Source organism: Armigeres subalbatus, chromosome 2, assembly GCF_024139115.2.
Source record: "Armigeres subalbatus isolate Guangzhou_Male chromosome 2, GZ_Asu_2, whole genome shotgun sequence".
NCBI lineage: Eukaryota > Metazoa > Arthropoda > Insecta > Diptera > Culicidae > Armigeres > Armigeres subalbatus.
The window spans coordinates 293,740,996-293,761,209 of NC_085140.1; the positions used below are offsets into that span (position 1 = coordinate 293,740,996).

A 20,214-nucleotide genomic window follows, 5' to 3' on the forward strand; every position below is an offset into this window, starting at 1 on the left:
CGGGCATAACGTGGCTCACCGCTCGATGGATGGAGCTCCCGAGTTCGACTCTGGGCTAATTTGTCGCTTCGCGTCTGTCAGTTTTTCAGTTCATTTTTGTTGTGATTCAGTTCCTCGGGTGAAAAGTAAATAAAGTGCGAAAAATGTTAATTTGCGAGACGAAATTGGATCGGTAATTTTGCGTAATCTGTTCCGATAGCTAATCGGGAATCGCTTCCACTCCAACGAATCGTTCGGAAGTTGCCACAGCATGGTAAGTTTCCGGTAGGGCGATCGCCAAATTGGGCTTTCGATTTCTGATATATGAACGTAAGACGACGACGATGTTTCTGATGTTGGCAAAAAGAAACGGGCAGCCTTCGCGCACTGATAAGGATGCCTTTCCTAGTGTTACGCATTCCTTTCTGGTAATGGAGGGCAGTGTAGGCTAATAAAGCCGAATTTGAACAATTCATGAAACCCTTTACTGATTCATGTTTATCAATTGTTTGCTGGTAGCTAAGATAAGCTCGACATCCGATTGATTTAAATTGCGGATTTTGCTACAGGGCTGGTAGTGAGACGTTAGCGATTTGCAGCTTAGTGTCCATTAAACACTTCCATAAGTTATTAACTGTAATATTTCTAAGCATAATGTACATTTTTCTATCGCTTGATTGCGCCCAAAGACGTGAAAAATTATTTTTCTAGATCGGACCAACCCTTCATAACTAATTTGGACTTTTTTTTTAATTCTTTGTTAACCCGAAGAAAATGTTTGTTTGGAAAAATTGTTCATTATAAAATTTTCTAAACTAGGATAAAATTATCTTCAACGTTGTAAGCTTTGCAGCCGTGCGCTTTACAATTGAGACTGACTTATGAAAAGTCCAAAAACACAACAATTTTATATACAAATTTAATTTTTTTACTTTTTAAAAAATATGACAGAATTAGAATGTTATACCTGATTACGACAGTTTTAATATTTTACTGTTTTTTTTAAAATTAAATTAAAAAGCATTTTTTATATGTATGTACCTAACCGTAATTGAATTTCATATGAAAGTCAAACCCAATGAAATAAAAATCAATATCATTGCAAAAAATCCATTCATATTTATCTTTCCACACAATGCAATGCGTTGATTCCCCAAACGCTCAACTGAGCAAAAATCGCTTGGAAAGCGAGAAGGGTTATTTAATCGACTAGCTGTTGTCGAATTAATTTTCGTCTTGTTTAGTTTATCAATGCTTTCGTTTGTCCTCTCGCGCGGTTCAGTTCGCTTCAATGCAATCAGTCATAAATCAGTTTTATTAGTGTTTGAGTATGCTGCGGGTGCGTTTGGCCGAGAATTTATTGTTCTTTTGAAAACAATTTGTTTCGCTTTTGTTTGTTTCAGGCGCTGACACCAGATGAATTGAGGAAGCGGATTCCCCAGTGGTCACTTGAATCAGATGGACAGTTGCTGCAATATATGAGTCAAATTTCAAAGGTTGGTAATGTCATGACTACATTTTCAGTCAGAACCACAATCTAACAAAATACTCTTGACATGATTTGAAAAACCATGATTTAATCAAATGTTGTTTCTATATATATTTTTCAACATCAGGTACCTGATGTGGTTTCCACAATTTTCAATTAAAAAAAAATGTGCTGCGGTAACTTCTTACTCTTTTCCTTATTCCAGAATCTTGAAGAAAAATGCAAACAAACCCAGGACAACTTGAACCTTCTGCTGATGGAAATAGACGAGAGCCATATCCGTTTCGCCAACGCGTCCAACAACTTCAATGGCATTCAACAGCACAAGTACGTGGAAAATCGTGTCCAAGACGACGACGAGAGTTTCTACTCCGTTCGTGAGGAAGAAGAAGAGAAGGGCGAAAAACTGCCGTATGGTGAAATTTTCCAAATGACTGTGGAAAAGTCGATCGCAAACATGTACACATCTTTCGAGAAGGTCACAGTTCAGCTTGACAGCGATAGCGATAGCGAGGACGATGAAGAGGAGGCTGCTGCCAGGAATACTGTGTTGAGAGCTGTTCAGAAGTATCCGTACATCAGTAGACCACTGCCGCACATCATAGGATCCCAAGAATGGAGAGAGAAATGGCACGCCGGTTTGATTGATTCCGAGGAAGAATCGGACACGGAACCCAAAGAGCAGTACTCAGATTCCAGTGACAGTGAGCGGATGTTTCCTTCGCAAACTAACAGCAATCACACGCCCTCGGAATCGGAAGGCTCGGTTTGGGGAGTTCATTCTGACCCGCGACGAAGGGCTGCATCGATTGATCCAAGCGTGTCTGGGGATGATGCCTTCTCAATCCATTCCAGTTCCAGTGCGATAAGACCTGTGGGAACGCGGTCTGGTATGATCAATCCTCCAAACAAAGTGCCAGTGTTGCCCGGATTCAGACCACCTTCACTTTTCCCGGATAAACCACCGGCAGATGATACGATCAGTGTGTCTTCCAGAAGTAAAGTAGCTAACCTATTTGAAGAATCCGATGATGAAGATTCGACACCAACGCATAAACCGGCAGTTGCAGGTGCGATAAATACGCAACCGACCTATTTTAGGGGAAATCAGGCGGAGAGGAAAACGGTGAATCTGTTCTCAGATGAGCCACCACCTTCGAGTCACGAGCCAACACCTTCGTCGATAATAAGCAGTCATTACCAAAAGAAACCTGTCAACTTGTTCATCGATAGCGATGAAGATGATTCGTTCAATAATAATTATTCATCGAGAAGTAGCAGTATTTATCAGAGCGAACCTCCAGAGTTATCGAAGCCGTCGAAGAAAAGCAGTAATCTCTTTGATGATGACGATGATAATTCGGATGTAACACCAAAAGCGACTGCTGCTAAAATGGTTCACGAGCTTTTCGATAAGGTCAACAACAACGAAGGAGATGACGAAGATGATCTCTTTGTACCTGTTAAACGATCGATCAATGGTGCGACCGAGAGTGGGAAGTTGGGTGTCCAGAGGATTACGAATTTGTTCGACGATGAACCACCGGAGGATGATTTCGATCAGATATTTAAACCCAAAGCGGCTGACCGGAAAATACCTGGGGCCAAACTAGTACTACCCCCGATCCTACGCGAAGAGAATCAGAAGGAAACTATCAAAAAAGAAATTGGGAATAACGGGCCGAAAAAGCAGTTGGATCGTCCACAGCAAAGCGTTGAACCAGTCCCAGTAGTACTACAACCAACTGTTAAGAAAAAGACCAACCTGTTCGACGAAGATGATGACGAGACTAACGAAATATTCTCCACAAGCGCCGTGAAACAGGAAACGAAACAAGAGGTCGTTACAATCAAACCTAAAATCAATTTGTTTGACGACGATATTGACGAGAGCCCTCAAATTATAGAATCTAACCATTTGAAGGATCAAATCAACGATCCTAAATCAAAAGAAAGCATTACCAGTCAAAGTAGCAGTATTCGATCAGCCATTATCAAGAAAAAGTCAATATTCGACACGGACTCTAATGAAGATGATGAGGATGACTTCCTGTTTGGGGGAAAGCGTTCTATTTCCAATTCGAAGACAAAACAGGAGTCACTTCCAAGTAAGGTAGAACCTGTTGTGAAAAATACGATTCCACAGAATTCGCTTGAGACTTTAAATGATACGATAGTAACTGTAAAATCAGAGAAGTTTGATGGATCACCCAGTAGCGGAAAGGAAAGTCCTGAAAAGCAAATAATTGAATCAGAATCTAAGCAAGTAACAAGTAACAGTATTCGATCGGAAATTCTCAAGAAAAAGTCGATGTTTGAATCGGACTCCAGTGAAAATGAAGAAGATGATTACTCAATCGGTACACGATGCGAAGGCCTCACTCATCTGTCTACTACGACTGTGGTTTCCGAACAAGATGGTGCATCAAACCCCGTAAATATTCCTACTATAGAGAGGACGAAAGAAGACAATAACAGTCGAAATGAGCTAATGAACGAGGAAGGCCATAATCGAAACGAACTAATGGACGTAAACAGCATTGTAAAAGTTTCCGAAAAGCCCCAAATACCCGAAGAACCACCAGACGATTCGTTTGATCACATGCCAAACTATCCGGAAGTGTCCAATGATATTGACTACTATCTCACGACCAATAAAATTGATGGGCCGTCTGAATCTTCAAAATCAATCACATTAGTTCAGTCAAATAATTCCGACTCAAATAAAGAGATGGATGAACCCTCACTGAAAGAGGCTGGCGATAAATCGGAACTCTTGTTCGTTGAACCTCCTGATATCAATGACCTGTCGAACAAAACATCGATTCTTCAAGATTCGGAAAATAATGATGTACATATAAAAAATAGTTCCAGTAACAATAGTGCCTTAAATTTCAACTCCATTGGCTTGTTTGATGATATCCCACCTCCAGACGATTGCTTTGAAGAATCTCGTACCACATTACTGGCAGTCGACCATACCGACGATGGTTTCTATAGTGCAGGACCCAAAACGATACCCAACGCTATCGGAACATCATCTGTTAACACGAACCAATATCTGTTTATGGACATTGGCGATGGTCCTCCTCCGGATGATGATGTAGACGATGCGAAGACATCACCCACCACTCAAGAATCAGCCCCTTTCAAGAACATATCATCTATCATAGGTGAAGGCAACAAAAACGAGTCCAGCTCTGCAGGAACTCGTGAAATACCTAAGATCAATAGACTGAGCGCGAAAGTTAACATCAACGTGAATGCGTTACTGCCAGGGGTTCGACGTCCACAGCCTCCTGCTACAGCGAAGAAAGCTACAGATGCTCCCGATTTATGCGATGTCCCCATTCCCGTTGACACAATCGTGAACCAATCAACACCAAATCAACAAGCAGATTACGAGGCTGGACCGTCAAAGCTTGTTAGCTTGAACAAAGGTCGTGCTAGAATACAAACGAAACGAAAACCACAATCTAGGCAAAATCGAAAATCCAACTATGAAAATAGTTTAGCATCAGGAACCGTTGAAGATTTCATTAATCATCATCCAACCGAACAGCAACCTAAAGAAGAGGTGCGCGTCGTTGTGGGTTCCGAAGAAAGAACCCAACATGTCGAGATCATTGCTGGACATGTGCAGATTGATCAGCTTCTTAGTAGTGATGTAATTCAAAAGCTTTCGGAACCGAAACTTTTTGACAACAACACCGATACAGTGGATAAACTTCTCAACATTGACAGCACCAGCCGAACTGCAAAAATCGCATCCATTACACCAGTACCAAAGAATATGAACCCACCCGTGAAGGAACCTGTGCCCAAAGCGACGCCCAAGCCTCCTTCATCGGCGAAACTGTTCAGCGATGATGATTCGGATGACGATGATCTGTTTGGTAAGATTTCAAAACCAATTGTGGCGCAGAATTCCACCGTAGTCAAACATGAGCCAGATCGGAATAAACCTATTCAACCGGCGGCAGCATTGTCCACCGGTACCAAAAAGCAGTCACTTTTCGGCGATTCTGACGAAGATGATGATCTTTTTGCACAGCCTCAATCGAGTGCGAAGTTAGTACCGAAACCAATCGGTCGTAAATCAAGTAATGATGAGCCTCCAAGCAACGTTAGTAAAACCAAGAAAAGTATATTCGGATCTGAAGGGGACAGCGACAGCGACGATATTTTCGGTGGATCAAAGAAAGGAGCGACTACGTCAAGCAACAAAGGCGTATTGAAGGAACCAAAGGCGTCACTCAACACTTCAGCAGTTCCGCCGAGACATAAAAGTCTTTTTGGAGAAGATGACGACGATGATGATGATCTGTTCAGTTCAAGAAGTAGTGAGTATCTTTTGACTAATTAGTTTTAGAATCATATTATATCTGCAGCAAGCATAAACGGAATTGCTTGTTCGATGAAGGCATGTTATTTTCTTAGAAATATAAGTCGAAGGGTTGTGTACAAGACACGACCGCAAAGTAAACGTTGGACAACGTAAGGCCATCTTTTCGATTATCTTTTTCTCGTTTAGTATTTTCAAGAAATTTCTTCTCTCACGTTTCTTTTGTATGGATAACTAATCTTGAGAATATTGAACCAATTTATTTTCAATAATCCGCTTTCCCAATCACAAACAGCAACAAAACCAAAACTGCTACTGGGCCATCCATGCGAATTTTTACAGCGTCTCCATCTGACGCACGCTTGTGATTCTGCTACCGATGAATGGAAACCTCCTACCGCTGCCAAGCGAGTATGATGATATGCACTTTAATGAAAATTTGTCTCGGCTCAACCATCTTTTCTATAAAATTAAACCGACTCATTACCAAAAGTGCGTATTCTTAATAACTACTATTTCCGTCGATAGCGGCGGCCTGATTGAGCCACCCCGATAGCAACCACTACCACACCGATGCCGCTGCATTTTCTGTTTTGGATTATATACATATGTCTCGCCTGTGACGTGGGTACAGGTGGGTTGCTGTTGGCGCGCTTCCCTGTGAAGCCGTCTTTTGAGAAGGTGCATAGCTTCTGCCACACAGTTTTAGGACTGAAGAAAGAAGATGTGAGATTACAGTGTCACCGCGGTGAACAATGTGCGTTCGTCAAGGTTTAAAGACCTGACGCTCGCACAAAATATCGTGGACGAACACGACGAAAAACATGAAGTGGACATTGCGGGGAAGAAGCACAAGTTGAGAATAACGATGGAAGATGGAAGTGTTGAAGTGAAGGTGCACGATTTGCCGGAAAACGTTTTCGAAGAGAAGATCGTCGAGTTACTCAGTACGTTCGGTAAAGTGATTTCGCTGCGAGAGTTGACGTAGGGTGATGGTTTTGAATTTGGTGAGATTCCGCTCGGCATATGGTCGGCGCGTATGCTTCTTCTTCTCCTTCTTATTGGCATTACATCACCACACTGGGACAGAGCCGCCTCACAGCTTAGTGTTCATTAAGCACTTCCACAGTTATTAACTGCAAGGTTTCTAAGCCAGGTTACCATTTTTGCATTCGTATATCATGAGGCTAGCACGATGATACTTTTATGCCCAGGGAAGTCGAGACAATTTCCAATCCGAAAATTGCCTGGACCGGGACCGGGAATCGAACCCAGCCACCCTCAGCATGGTCTTGCTTTGTAGCCACGCGTCTTAGCGCACGGCTAAGGAGGGCCCCGGCGCGTATGCTGGTTCAGCGAAATTTCGTGGGGCACGATCGATGGCCAGAGCAAAGAGCCCACACTGGTTTATCTTGTGTGCAGAACAAGAAACTGCTGGTCCAGAAGAGCTACGCCAACGTGACGAGACAATCTGGGCCACGATCACAACCGAAGAAGAAGAGCGGCGCGAAACCTTCGATCGTCAAACCGGTTGAACAGCGTACTGTCGCTCCACCACCAGCAGCGCTGGAGACTTTTCCCGATCTGCCTATGCCAGCGAGTCAGACTGAACCGTCTGGCTCAACAATACTATCAGCCAGCCAACCTCCGAGCAACGCACGAATGATGTCCCCAAGACCGCTACTGCACCTGCAAAGCGCGCGCAGCTCATCGTCGTCGTCACTGCAAGCACAAACATACGGCGCCGACGTAGTCTTGGTCGACTTGTTTAACCCTTTTGTTACCGACAAAAAAAACACCCTTACGTTACCGACAGGGTACCCGGGTACCCACGGACTTAAAATGATCATAACATAGTCAGTTTTTCACCGATTTCGACGATTTTGGTTGCTACGGATGCAGGAACTTACCCGCTATTCGATACATGTTACAGAGAACCGATTCGGATTACCTGGTAACCGGAATTCCGGATTAACTGGGCCAAGTCCCAAAGTATGTGTGAATTGAAGATATATATTCAACCAAATGAAGATTCCTTGCGTGATGACTAATAAACTTCGTTGGAAATTTAAAGAATATAACTTAACTACGTTACAGGACCTTTTTATGAGTTAATCCCGGAACGGTTATTCCGGAAACAGGTTCCCGTCGGGCCTAAAGTGGCCACAAACTCATTTTGAAGAAACCCTGGCAATATGGGTATCAAAATTCATGAAATTGTTTCGGAAGCATGATCTGATAAGTAATTGGACCATTGGATGGTTTGACAACGGGCCGGTCATCCTGGAACAGGTTCCCGTGGGGCCTAAAGTGGCCACAAACTCATTCTGAAGAAACCCTGGCAATATGGGTATCAAAATTCATGAAATTGTTTCGGAAGCATGATCTGATAAGTAATTGGACCATTGGATGGTTTGACAACGGACCGGTCATACTGGAACAGGTTCTCGTGGGGCCTAAAGTGGCCACAAACTCATTCTGAAGAAACCCTGGCAATATGGGTATCAAAATTCATGAAATTGTTTCGGAAGCATGATCTTTTGGGTTATTAGGCCATAAGATGGTTTGACAATGGACCGGTCATTCTCACACAGGTTTCCGAGGGGACCCTCATTTAGAAGAAACACTTGCTCTCTTCTTTTCCCGTTATTTCTTGTCAAAAAGACTTAAAAATTCTTGACCGGTACTCAGAAATGATTTATAATGAACCACAGACGCTGTAAGTATCATTGGTGTTTGCTGAATAATTTACAAAACTAAAAGAACGACTGAAATTTTCAAAAAATTTTATGGATGCAAAATGGGTTAAAAACGTGACAAAAGCGGAACGTGATGAAATCGGGTCGAAAATGTGATAAAGTCGGAGGTAGATAAAATCGGGGAGTGACAAAATCGGGTCAACACTGTATAACTTTTCACTTCTCTCTTCTCATTTCTCTCATTTCACTTTTCACTTTTTACTTTCAATTTCTCACTGCTCACTTCTCACTATTCACTCCTCACTTCTCATTCGACCCAATAACCATTCGGCCTAACAGCCATTCAGCCTGATGATCCAACATCAGTCCCATCTTCTTGGAAAAACATGTTTCCGAAAATATTCCAAGAACTTTGATGCCAGGGTGTCTTCTAAATGAGTTTGTTGCCACTAAAGGCCTTTCGGGAACTTGTTCTAGCATGACTGTTCTGGTTGATATCCATCCTATGGTTTCAACTTTATGAATAACATGTTTCAGGGAAAATTCCAAGAATTTTGATACCCATATTGCCAGGGTTTATTCTAAATGAGTTTTTGGCCCCTGCTGGCCTTCCGGGAACTTGTTCCAGAATGACCGTTCCGGTTGTTATCCATCCTATGGTCTCAACTACATGGAAACGTGTTTCCGGAACAATTCCAAGAATTTTGATACCCATATTGCCAGGGATTCTACCAAATGAATTAATGATCACTTTAGGCCATCCCCTCCGGGAACCTGTTCCAGAATGACCGTTCCGGTTCATATCCATCCTATGGTCTCAACTACATGGAAATTATATTTGCGGAACAATTCCAAGAATTTTGATACCCATATTGCTAGGGTTTATTCAAAATGAGTTTTTGGCCACTACGGGCCCTCCGGGAACCTGTTCCAGAATGATCGTTCCGGTTCATATCCATCCTATGGTTTCAACTATATGAATAACATGTTCCCGAAAAAAATCCAAGAATGTTGATACCCATATTGCCAGGCATGAATTTGCGGCCACTATAGGGCCCACGGGAACCTATTCCGGGATGTCCGTTCCGAGTCCATATGATCACGTGGTCCTAATACGTTGGGAAGTCATAATCCTCGAATTTTCTGCGAAACTGGTAGCTCAGGGTACAAGAAATCATCATTTGGATTCTATAAGATCAACTTCTCCATTTTTGAGACATGGTCTAGCAAATCTGGAACTCCGGTAACCAGGTAATCCGGATCGGTCCTATGTGACATGGAACGGATAGAGGATGAATTTCTTAATCCATAGCAAATGGAATCGTCCAAATCGGTTGAAAACTGACAAAGTTATGGTCATACCAAAACGTGGGTACCCGGGTACCCTGTCGGTACGTTACGGGGTAAAAATATTCAGAAGCCCCTCCCCAAGCCCCCCTTACTGGATTTTCATTTTCGTACCACCCAAACCTTAATTTTGCCGAGTTTGAAGATGTCACGGAGTTTCAATTTCCTGCGATGTTCAGAACCCTAAAAAAATTTCACTTGAAAACGAAAAAGGTACCCGGGTACCCTGTCGGTAACAAAAGGGTTAACCGATTCAATACGGATTTTTTTTCGTCGTATTTCAACATAAATTTTGGACATTCTGCTTCAATAACCATGAAAAGTAGAAATATGAGGTAATTTTTTTTTGAGATCTTCTAGGGCTTCCAAACCTTCCTTGAGTTCAGATCTTGATGATCTACATAAACAAAGCTTTTTACGGGGCCTCAATCTTAATTTGAAGTTGGAAATGCTACTTGAGACATAAATAAACTATTTTTATCAAATCTCAGTGTTACCAGAACATGAACGGTACTCCAAACTATTCTTGAGTTCAGATCTTGGAAGTCTACAAGATCAACAGAGTAATTCATAGGTTCCCGAGCTTGTGTGTTAGTTGGAGAAGCCCCATGGAACATCATTACAGCAGTATATATAAAATACAACATTCTCAAAATATCTACGGTACTCCAAACAATTCTTGAGTTCAGATCTTGGAGGCCTACAAGACGAACAGAGTGATTGATAGGTTCCTGAGCTTGTGTGTTAGATGTAGAAACCGCATAGGACATGATTATGTCGATATATAAAAAATCTACATTCCCAGAAAAGCTACGGTACGCCAAACCATTCTTGACTTCAGATATTGAAGTTCTTGAAGTTCAACATTAACAGAGTGATTCATAGGGTCCTGATCTTGTATGTTAGTTGCAGCAACCCCATGGGACATCATTACACCAGTATATGCAAATCACAACATTCCCAGAGGTAATACAAATCATTCTTGAGTTCAGATATTGGAGGTCTTCAAGACCAACAGAGTGATTAATTGATTTCCGAGCTTGTGTGTTAGTTGGAGAAGCCACATGGAACATCATTACACCAGTATATACAAAATCCAATATTCACAGAATATCTACGGTACTCCAAATCATTCATGAATTCAGATCTTGGGGTTCTACAAGACCAACAGATTGATTCAAAAGCAACTCAGCTTATATGTTAGTTGTAAAAACCATCGTAAAAGTTGTAAAAGACATCGTTACACCAGTATATGAAAATTTAAACATTCCCAGAATACCCCCGGTACTCCAAACGATTTTAGAGTTCAGATATTGGAGGTCTACGAGGCCATCCGAGTGATTCATAGGATCCTGTACGTGTGTGTCAGTTGTAAAAACCCCATGGGACATACGTTTTACGTACGTTTTCGATTTTTTGAAGTAATAAAAAAAGATAAACTAGCAGCACTGCATCAGTTTGACAGGTATTCTGGCCAACTATTATCATGTGTAATTGTACACGATTTGAATAATCAACAAGGGAGATATGGAGTAGGATAACTTTTTGATCATTTTGCTAAAAATAATTGGGTTTCCGCAACTAGTATTTCATTACCATATATACGTCCAATCAGGTGAACATTATACCATTTCGATAACCTATTGTATAGAGTACTTTATAGTACAGAACACCAATCCGGTTGGTTTTCCAAGAAGTCAAAACCATTACTTGAATAATTTTTGGGACTGTTGGATAAAAGTACGTAGGAACCGGTGGGGCAAGAGTACGCATATGAATCTTCAAGTTATGATGTCAAACCCGTATCTCCGGCCGAAATAAGACTTCTTCCAAAGCGTAAAGATCCACAACTAAGAAAAAAGGGACAGAATTAGAAATTATCACAAGTTTTTAGGATAAGTTGAAGTAATTCGGTGTTAGAAAGGACTTAGCAAACAAAGCACTGAAGCGAAATAATGAAATTGTATTAGGGCTTGTTGTACACCTAAACATAGTACGAAAACACAATTTCATCTAAATGATAATTTCATTTATTCAAAAGAAACATTAATAAATTACGCAACGTTTAGCTGGGAGGGGTTGCGAGATGTGTGGAGATCCATATAATTTTTAGAGGATTCATACAAACAGTGTAAGATAGGGGGGGAGGGGTGATGAAATAGCCAAATTTTACGTTACGTGATTGGTGGACTTTCTTTAAGGAAAATGCCTTTGTATACGCCACGCGAAACCTGATATATATTTTTACCTCTGTAGTTTTTTGTATATATAAAAAAACAATGGTTTTCCGTATGAAAGTGCACATTTTTAGGACCCCCTCCCCCTTTAAGAGTTACATAATCTTTAAACATTCCCTAATATATGCTCATTAAACATCAATTAAAGGTTATTAACTCTTATTTGTGTTAATATATACTTGAAGCTCATGATTGGATAAATGCGTACTCTTACCCCACCCGATGCGCACTTTTACCCCACCGGTGGGGTAAGAGTGCGTTTTTCACTTGTCTTGCAATAAGGGTTCTACTAAAACGAATCTCAATAATTTCAATATTTTTTCACACTGAGTAACATAAAGGAAGAGTATATGATCCATCGACACTGATTTGATATGCAGAAGCTTGCTTCATAAGGGCCACATGATCGATTGAAAACTAAGTGCGTACTCTTGCCCCACTCTACTATATACAAATCATGACATTCCCGGAATATCTACGGCACCATACATGAGTTCAGATATTGGAGGTCTAAAAGACCAACAGAGTGATACATAGATTCTGAAGCTTGTTTGTTAGTTGAAGAACCATCATCGAACATCATTACACCATTATATAAAAATCACGTTTTCCCAGAGCAATTACGGAGCTCCAGAATTCTACACACTAAGTGTTTCTTTCTCAAGCTCGGCAAAATTGGGCACCGCTGTATCTCAGTAAATTTCAGAACTGAGCTTCGGTAGAAAATTTGGTTTATTACTGATTTTTGGCTAAATATATACCGTATCTCAGCAACTGAAACGTCACTTTTACTGAGATCTCGGCAAAAATCATGTTTGCTGAAGCTCGGCGGTGCCCACCTCGGGAAAATAAACAAAAAATGCTGAGATCTCGGCGAAAAAAATTAAGTGTGTATAACAGAGTGATGCATAGGCTTCCAAACTTGCTTGTTAGTTGGAATTCCACATTTTTTTCGTTCCTTGTATCGTCAATGGTGTTATAGAAGAAAGCTTGGTGTACGAGTACCACGGCGTCTCTTGATGACCGGATGTTGATGTGAATTATTGCTTAATCGATCAGAATTAGAGTAAGTTGCACCCCAAAGGCGTTGGTACTCTAATACTTACTTGCTTCATACTTATTATACGTGTTATATATTTTATACGATATGTTTACCATTTCTATAAGTATTGAAACCACCAAGGGGTATCATGAGATGACAGTCTAACCAATAAATGAGGATTGCGTACCTAGAACTGAATAAAACTCGCAACACATTCAATCGACAATATAATTGGTTTCAGTATCGCACGGAGGTGGATTTTACTGAGACTAACATTTATATGTAACAGTAAAGCAATTTACGTATGAATAATATCACAAAATTTCATTTCAAACGGTTTTCACCATACTTATCCCAAAATGAATGAAATGTAATAGCTAAATCATGTTGCTAAAAGAAATCTATCTCTCAGTTCCTCTGCAACCATTTGATGTGATTCTTGAGATCGTCAACAGAAAGCGCTTCAGTAAAATTTCGAATCGACACGTTAAGCTCTGGTGCACTGCTGCAAGCATGCAGCACACTAGGAGTTAACTTTTTAAAGCAATGTAGCAAAAGGAATCAATAGTAAAGTTTCTCAATAATAATCTTCTTCATCGAAAAATATTTAGTAGACTGGTATCAGGTCATTGTTTGAAATTGTTGATTGTTGATGAAATTTGTGTAAGGTGGTTATGGAAATGGAAGTGCGTCACGTCCTTACTGGAACGGGAGAGTCTGGTCAGCGTGACGAATAATAAAAAAAAAACTAGAGGTTCATTACAAGAAGTATGGCGAAAGGGAGAGAGGTGTTGAAAATGGTAATTGTTCCACATGACGTACTATATGGATCTTCACTAGATGTCCTTCGCCATACATTTTTTTGACAGTAAACTCATGCTAGACCATCGTACATCTTCTTGCTGACCGATTTGAATTTAAAGAATTGAATTCATGGACAGTTTGGATTGTCGTACATGTTCAACGAATTTTAAAATGAGTCTATACTCTATACAGTCGCGATTCGCTGGTTGGGCCACGGCCTCGGCCCAACTAACGAATTCGGTTTTTTAGTTGGGTCAACTGACAGCCATTTGAACACGTGTATATCGACTTGAACGTCACAAATGATGTCCAGTGACGCCCAATCCCGTTTTCCGTGTTTACATTGAATTTTGACGTACGGTTGCTTTTTAGTTGGGCCATTGCCCAACCAGCGGAGGCCCAACTAAAAAGTGACCCAAGTTTTAAGATCCCAACCAGCGAATCCCGACTGTACTACCTCCGTCACCACACCACAAACGTCATCCTTGCTGGCGATTTCAACTGCGTACTGCGTGCATGCGACTCGTCCAGCTCGAATACAAGCCCATCCCTAAAAGCTGCCGTCAACCAGCTGCAGCTACACGATGCATGGGAGAAGCTATGACCACGTGATGCAGACTTCACATACATCAATTGGCATGTGCGATCTCGACTTGATCGTATTTACGTTAGTCGGGGACTACGTGACAAATTGCAGTCTGCTTTTACCCACGTCTGCTGCTTTACAGACCATAAAGTCCAAGACAGTCCAAGATCAAATCTTTTTTCAAGTGGAAATCTCGAGCCTTCTACGAGGAATTCCACGACGCTCATCAGCACCTTTATGCGCAACTACTACTAGCGTACGACGGCTACTATCACCAACCACAAATGATAACCACCATCAACCGTCTGAAAAGGAAAAACGTGCATGGAGGAGATAACAACAGCAGAAATCCTGTCTGCAGTCAGAGCGAGCGCACTGAAACGGTCTCCCGATGCCGACGGAATTCCGAGAGAATTCTATCTCCGCATGTTCGACGTCATTCACCGTGAGCCAAACTTGCTTCTCAATGAAGCACTCACTGGTAATGTTCCCCATGCCTTGGTAAAATGCATCATCGTACTAGTAAAGAAAAACGGCCCGAGCGTACCGGCCCATAACAGCGATCAAACTGTTCTCTCGCATCCTAAAAAAACGGATGGAACGCGTTATGCAGATCCACCACATTCTGAGCAACGGACAGAAATGTTCGAATTCAGAACGCATCATCTTTCAGGCCATTCTTGCTCTGAAAGATCGGATTGTCAGTCTCCGTCACCACCGACGCGCCGGTAAGCTAATCAGCTTCGATCGGGTGCGGCATTCGTTTCTGTTCATCACCATGCGGTCGCTCGGTTTCAAAGTGGAACTTATCTCTCTGCTCTCGCGCATTGCCAGTCGGTCCACATCCCGGCTGCTAATCAATGGACACCTTTCTCATTCGTTCGAGATGGCACGGTCGGTGCGACAAGGGGATCCGTTGTCCATGCATCTAATTGTTTTGTAGGGGTGATCGGGGCAATATGGGCCACCTAAGGATATCGTCCCGAAAAGGGCTGAAAAGCTCTAAAAAACATCGTTCAAATGTAGTTGACTTATACTAGAGAATGTTACCTTTCATATTATGTCGATGAATGACGAAAAATGCGTTTGGAAATTGTTGGAATGCACTTTTGAAAATGTATTGATTTCAATGTGTGTTCCCGACTATACGGGGCAATATGAGCCACCATTTGGGGCAGTATGGGCCACCCTTCCAAAACCTTTATTTAGGCGAAAAAAGTATCGTAATATGGAAGAATATAATATTCCTACAACAGTTGTGAGTATTCCATACCAAATAAAATGAAAAAACTGCACAACAGCGGGCTGAACTGATTTGCCACTCTTCACCCTTTGAACAGCCACATTTCAATTGGTCAATGGTCATTTTTCTGTTTCTATCGCAGTAATGCGCTGTTGTAATTTTTCCGTAATGAATCTTACATATATGATAATATTCTTGTATTTGACTACTGAAATTTGAACTTGTTCATATTTTGAGGCCAGATATCTTGTTCTATGCAGGTATGCCCATATTGCCCCATAGAGACTGGTTTTGGAAAAAAAAAAGTTTTATGATAAATTCTGATTTGTATCAATATAAACATGTGTGCACAATATTCAATTTTAATATATCTTTTGATTGTGGTGTATTTTTGACCTGTATTTTTATCAGTTTTGTGTCAAAACCTTATTTATAAAATTGAAATCTTATAATAATTTTGCCTATGCATCGAAAATTTGCATTTTCAAGTGTATTTTCATGTTTGAATTGAATTTTAATGCGGTTTTCACGTTGATGCATACGTGGAGCATCCTCTTAAAGACCATATAACTTTTACATGATAAAACTTGTCAATAAGCTCAAAATGAGGGTGGCTCATATTGCCCCGTATGTTCATATTGCCCCTACTGCCCCTATCTCCATCCACTGATATGCAGACTAGAGCAAGCGTGTGGGGAGGATTTGCTTGTGGCATATGCGGACGACATCAGCATCGTCGTCACAACGGAGGCACGGATAGAAATGATCCGTGAAATATTCAACCAATTCTCTGTTGCAGCCGACGCAAAATTAAATTTGCTCAAAACAATTGCAATAAATGTCGGATACTGCGAAGGTAACACAATCGATACCCAGTTGCTGCAAACGGCAAACGTAGTCAAAATTCTGGGTATTCCTTTCGGGTATTCCTTTTCTCAACAAATGTGGTTGCAGTCTCGTCGTACGCTGACGCTGCACCAGAAGATAATATTGCTGAACACCTTCGGCACTTCCAAATTGTGGTACCTCTCGTCGGTGCTGCCTCCACTAGGAATAAACACTGCGAAGATAAAAGCGACGATGGGGACGTTTCCTTCCGTATTGTAGATCCCTTCTCTTCCCCGCTGATCCTCGCCCTGCAATTCCAATTGATCAGCCCGACATCAAAATAATCCTTACATACTTATCCAAAATCCCCCAACAAATTCAACAAAACTCCTCCGCCGTGCAAATCCACCAACATTTCGTTCAACAAACGGAACGGCCTAAGGTGGAACCGGACTGTTTTGTTCCACCTTAGGCCGTTCCGTTTGTTGAACGAAATGTTGGTGGATTTGCACGGCGGAGGAGTTTTGTTGAATTTGTTGGGGGATTTTGGATAAGTATGTAAGGGTTATTTTGATGTCGGGCTGATCAATTGGAATTGCAGGGCGAGGATCAACGGGGAAGAGAAGGGATCTACAATACGGAAGGAAACGTCCCCATCGTCGCTGTTATCTTCGCAGTGTCTATTCCTAGTGGAGGCAGCACCGACGAGAGGTACCACAATTTGATCGACTGGCCACACGCATGTCAAAACATCGCCGTCAAACAGCTGTCTTGTACTAGTACTGTGTTTGTAAATGGAAAGATCGAACATCGGAAGCTACTATATACAATGCAGCGAGTAGCAAATGATAACTGCACCCATTGCGGGAACTAACAACAAGAAACGCTCCAACACAAATTTTGCTCTTGTGCTCGTGTCGGCCCGGCGAGGACGGTCCTACAGCAGAGACTAACCGGGCTAATGGATTGATGGAGAAGATTCTCATTTGAAGACTTAGCGAGACCTGCACTGGCAGGTATCAACAAACAAAAACTAATAGCGATCCTACGAATGTTTATTAATTACATCAATTTTGTTAATTTAAGTAACGATGTTGTAGATGTAAATTTTTTAAAGGAGACACTTGCCATGCCGTTTCTTGGGGTCAGCCGTTTTCCTTACCTTCTCCCGACGTTTGGTCGTATCCTTCCTCTCTGGTGATCTGGCTTGGCACTAATACCTTTCTGATCGGCTTTCAACACGACCTTACTGAGCTTAGGAGTTTCACTGATGACGGCCATGGGTCTTCGGAGTTCTGCAGTTTGACGTTCCGCCAGCTGTTCTTCCTAAGCAAGGAGCCGAAACTTTAATTCGGCCTCCCTACTGGCCTCCGTAGCCTGGCTCATTGCCAACCTCTTCTCCTCATTAAGTAGGCGGATCTTTCGCTAAGCCTACTTACTGGCCTCAAGTAGGGACCTTCATTTCTGCTTTGCCTCTACAACGATATTGCAGTGGGTCATCACCAACATCTTTAAATCTCTGCTGTATTTCCCGCGGTTATCCACATGATCACGTCCGAGATGTTCATGATCAGCTCAATTTTCCTGCTCCTGGTGGGTGATTATAGCCTCGTTAATGACGGTCAGATTAATGATGGTCAGAGTGGCGCCATCCATTTTGATCTCGACTTGCGCTTCCTCTACCTTGCCACGCTCATCTCTGTCGCCTACCCCTAGCAACCTATAAAGGCCACTTCATCTGGTAAAAAGATCCACCTTGTGGTCGGATGCTTCACCTGCTTCACTAGATTTTTATAGTGATAAGGCTTTATAGCCTTCCTATTTGCAGCTATCGTCGAATCCCTCTGAAGTAGTCGCCTTTGTGATCCCATGGTTATCTATGCTTGTCAAGGTAGCAGGGAGGCCATGCGAGGGTTGACACTTGCGTGTTTAGAGCCAGATCAGCGCTAGGCAGGAATTATCATCTGAGCCTACTGAGTTAACAAAACTGGATGGCAAAAAGGCCCACCATGGTTTGATGGGACGGAAGACAGCCTAGCCATTAGCCCACTAACCGTTTCAGGTCGGTATCATCCGACCTTACTAAGAGAGTAGAATGTCTCGACTGCAAGCCCTCGCATCCAAAATATAGTAATAAACAAAGCAAAGTCGGGACGTCCCGCATATTGTCAGCTTCAGTATTAAACCGAGCCTGACGATATGTCCAGATTTACACAATTGCACACTATACTACATAATATCTATATCCCAACGTACCGGGTTAGGGGGATGGGCTTACATATATGGATTGTGTCCAGTTGATTATACTTGGATTGGAATTTTTGAGATCTGTTAGTATTAATTGTACGTTTTTTTCAGAGCCGGCATCGAAACCTACTTCATCTCAACCAGTGACAACAACGAAACAAATGTACAGAAATCCTACTACATCGGCGAAGACGACAATTGATGATCCGCTAGCTGATTTGTTAAAATAATGAACCCTGTTGTATGTAAACACGTATTCCTGTTAGTACTTGTAGTATCTGAATGGCGATAAACCAATTTATACATAACTCCCATTTAATTTCTCGATCTGTTGGAAGCAAAAGGTAAGACCGTAAGATCCATTTATGAATAATACCCAGTTATTGTCACACTATGGCTACAAACCAGCAGCACAACTAACGAATCTTTGGCACGACTGTTCAAAATAGCTCCTACTGTTGAGTAAGAACAAACACATCTAGTCAAAATTTATCGGACGATAGAAGATTACGAGTGAGAGAAAGCGTTTTGTCAATTCTTTGTTTATTTCAATGGCGGCTTATTTGTAAAATGGAAAAAGGATCCCAAATTAACGAAAAGAAAGATACAGGATAAACACGGTATCACCACGTAGGTTTTTTCGCCAAATTGGCGTTTGACAAACTGGAGATCAATCGCAGAATGTGATCTGTAAAGGTTTAGACCACATTACACTGATATATGAAGGTAAAAATCGATACATACATTGCTGGAAATCACAAGAAAAAAAGTATCCCGGTTTAAAAACAAGGTCCCAGCCGATGGTGATGCAAGATTCGTTGCACAGAAAAGATTTTTTTTATTATTTCGTATCATTCCGTTTTTTCCGACTGGCATTTTTGTTGACATTTGAAGCTTTTTGAGCATTTCTTTTCAAATGGATAAAAAAAATCAAATTATTGGCTGTTTCTCCATTTAATCTAGGTTTAGTAAATTTAATTCAGATGGACGTATAAATTATATAGACTCATTTCAAATTGCATATATGATATAAAATAAAATATGGAGCTATAAATAATATATTACAAACGAACAAAGTAGTTCTTGTTATACATTTTTATGAAAAAGAAGAATAGATTACTAAAACTGCAAATACATATTATATAACTAGTTAGTTGTTGTTGTTGTTGTTGAATCAAGAAGAAAGAAAATTCCTTTGAGACCCTTGTCCTTGCCGACAGGTAATTGTTGATGAGTTTCACCAGGTAGCTTGGAAGATTGTAGCGTTATAGTTTGCACATCAGTCTATCATACCATACATTGTCGAATGAACATCTCGACATCGAGTAAGGCCAAGGCGAATGTTTTTGAGACAAACTTGTTCTGTCT

At 41.4% G+C, this 20,214-nt stretch overlaps 1 protein-coding gene across 1 annotated transcript; it reads left to right on the plus strand.

Moving 5' to 3' along the window:
* Nucleotides 1-70: 70 nt before the first annotated feature.
* On the plus strand, nt 71-19,999 carry LOC134212424 (WASH complex subunit 2). Its single transcript, XM_062690259.1, has 4 exons — nt 71-253; nt 1,383-1,475; nt 1,674-5,811; nt 18,958-19,999. Exons 1-4 carry the CDS (start codon nt 251-253, stop codon nt 19,074-19,076), a joined length of 4,353 nt encoding a protein of 1,450 aa, XP_062546243.1. The 5' UTR covers nt 71-250; the 3' UTR covers nt 19,077-19,999.
* The last annotated feature ends 215 nt before the right edge of the window (nt 20,000-20,214 follow it).

Coding starts and splice junctions, on each gene's coding strand:
- LOC134212424 (XM_062690259.1), top strand. Junction 1,476..1,673: donor ATATGAGTCAAATTTCAAAG/GTTGGTAATGTC, acceptor TCCTTATTCCAG/AATCTTGAAGAAAAATGCAA. Junction 5,812..18,957: donor TCTGTTCAGTTCAAGAAGTA/GTGAGTATCTTT, acceptor CGTTTTTTTCAG/AGCCGGCATCGAAACCTACT.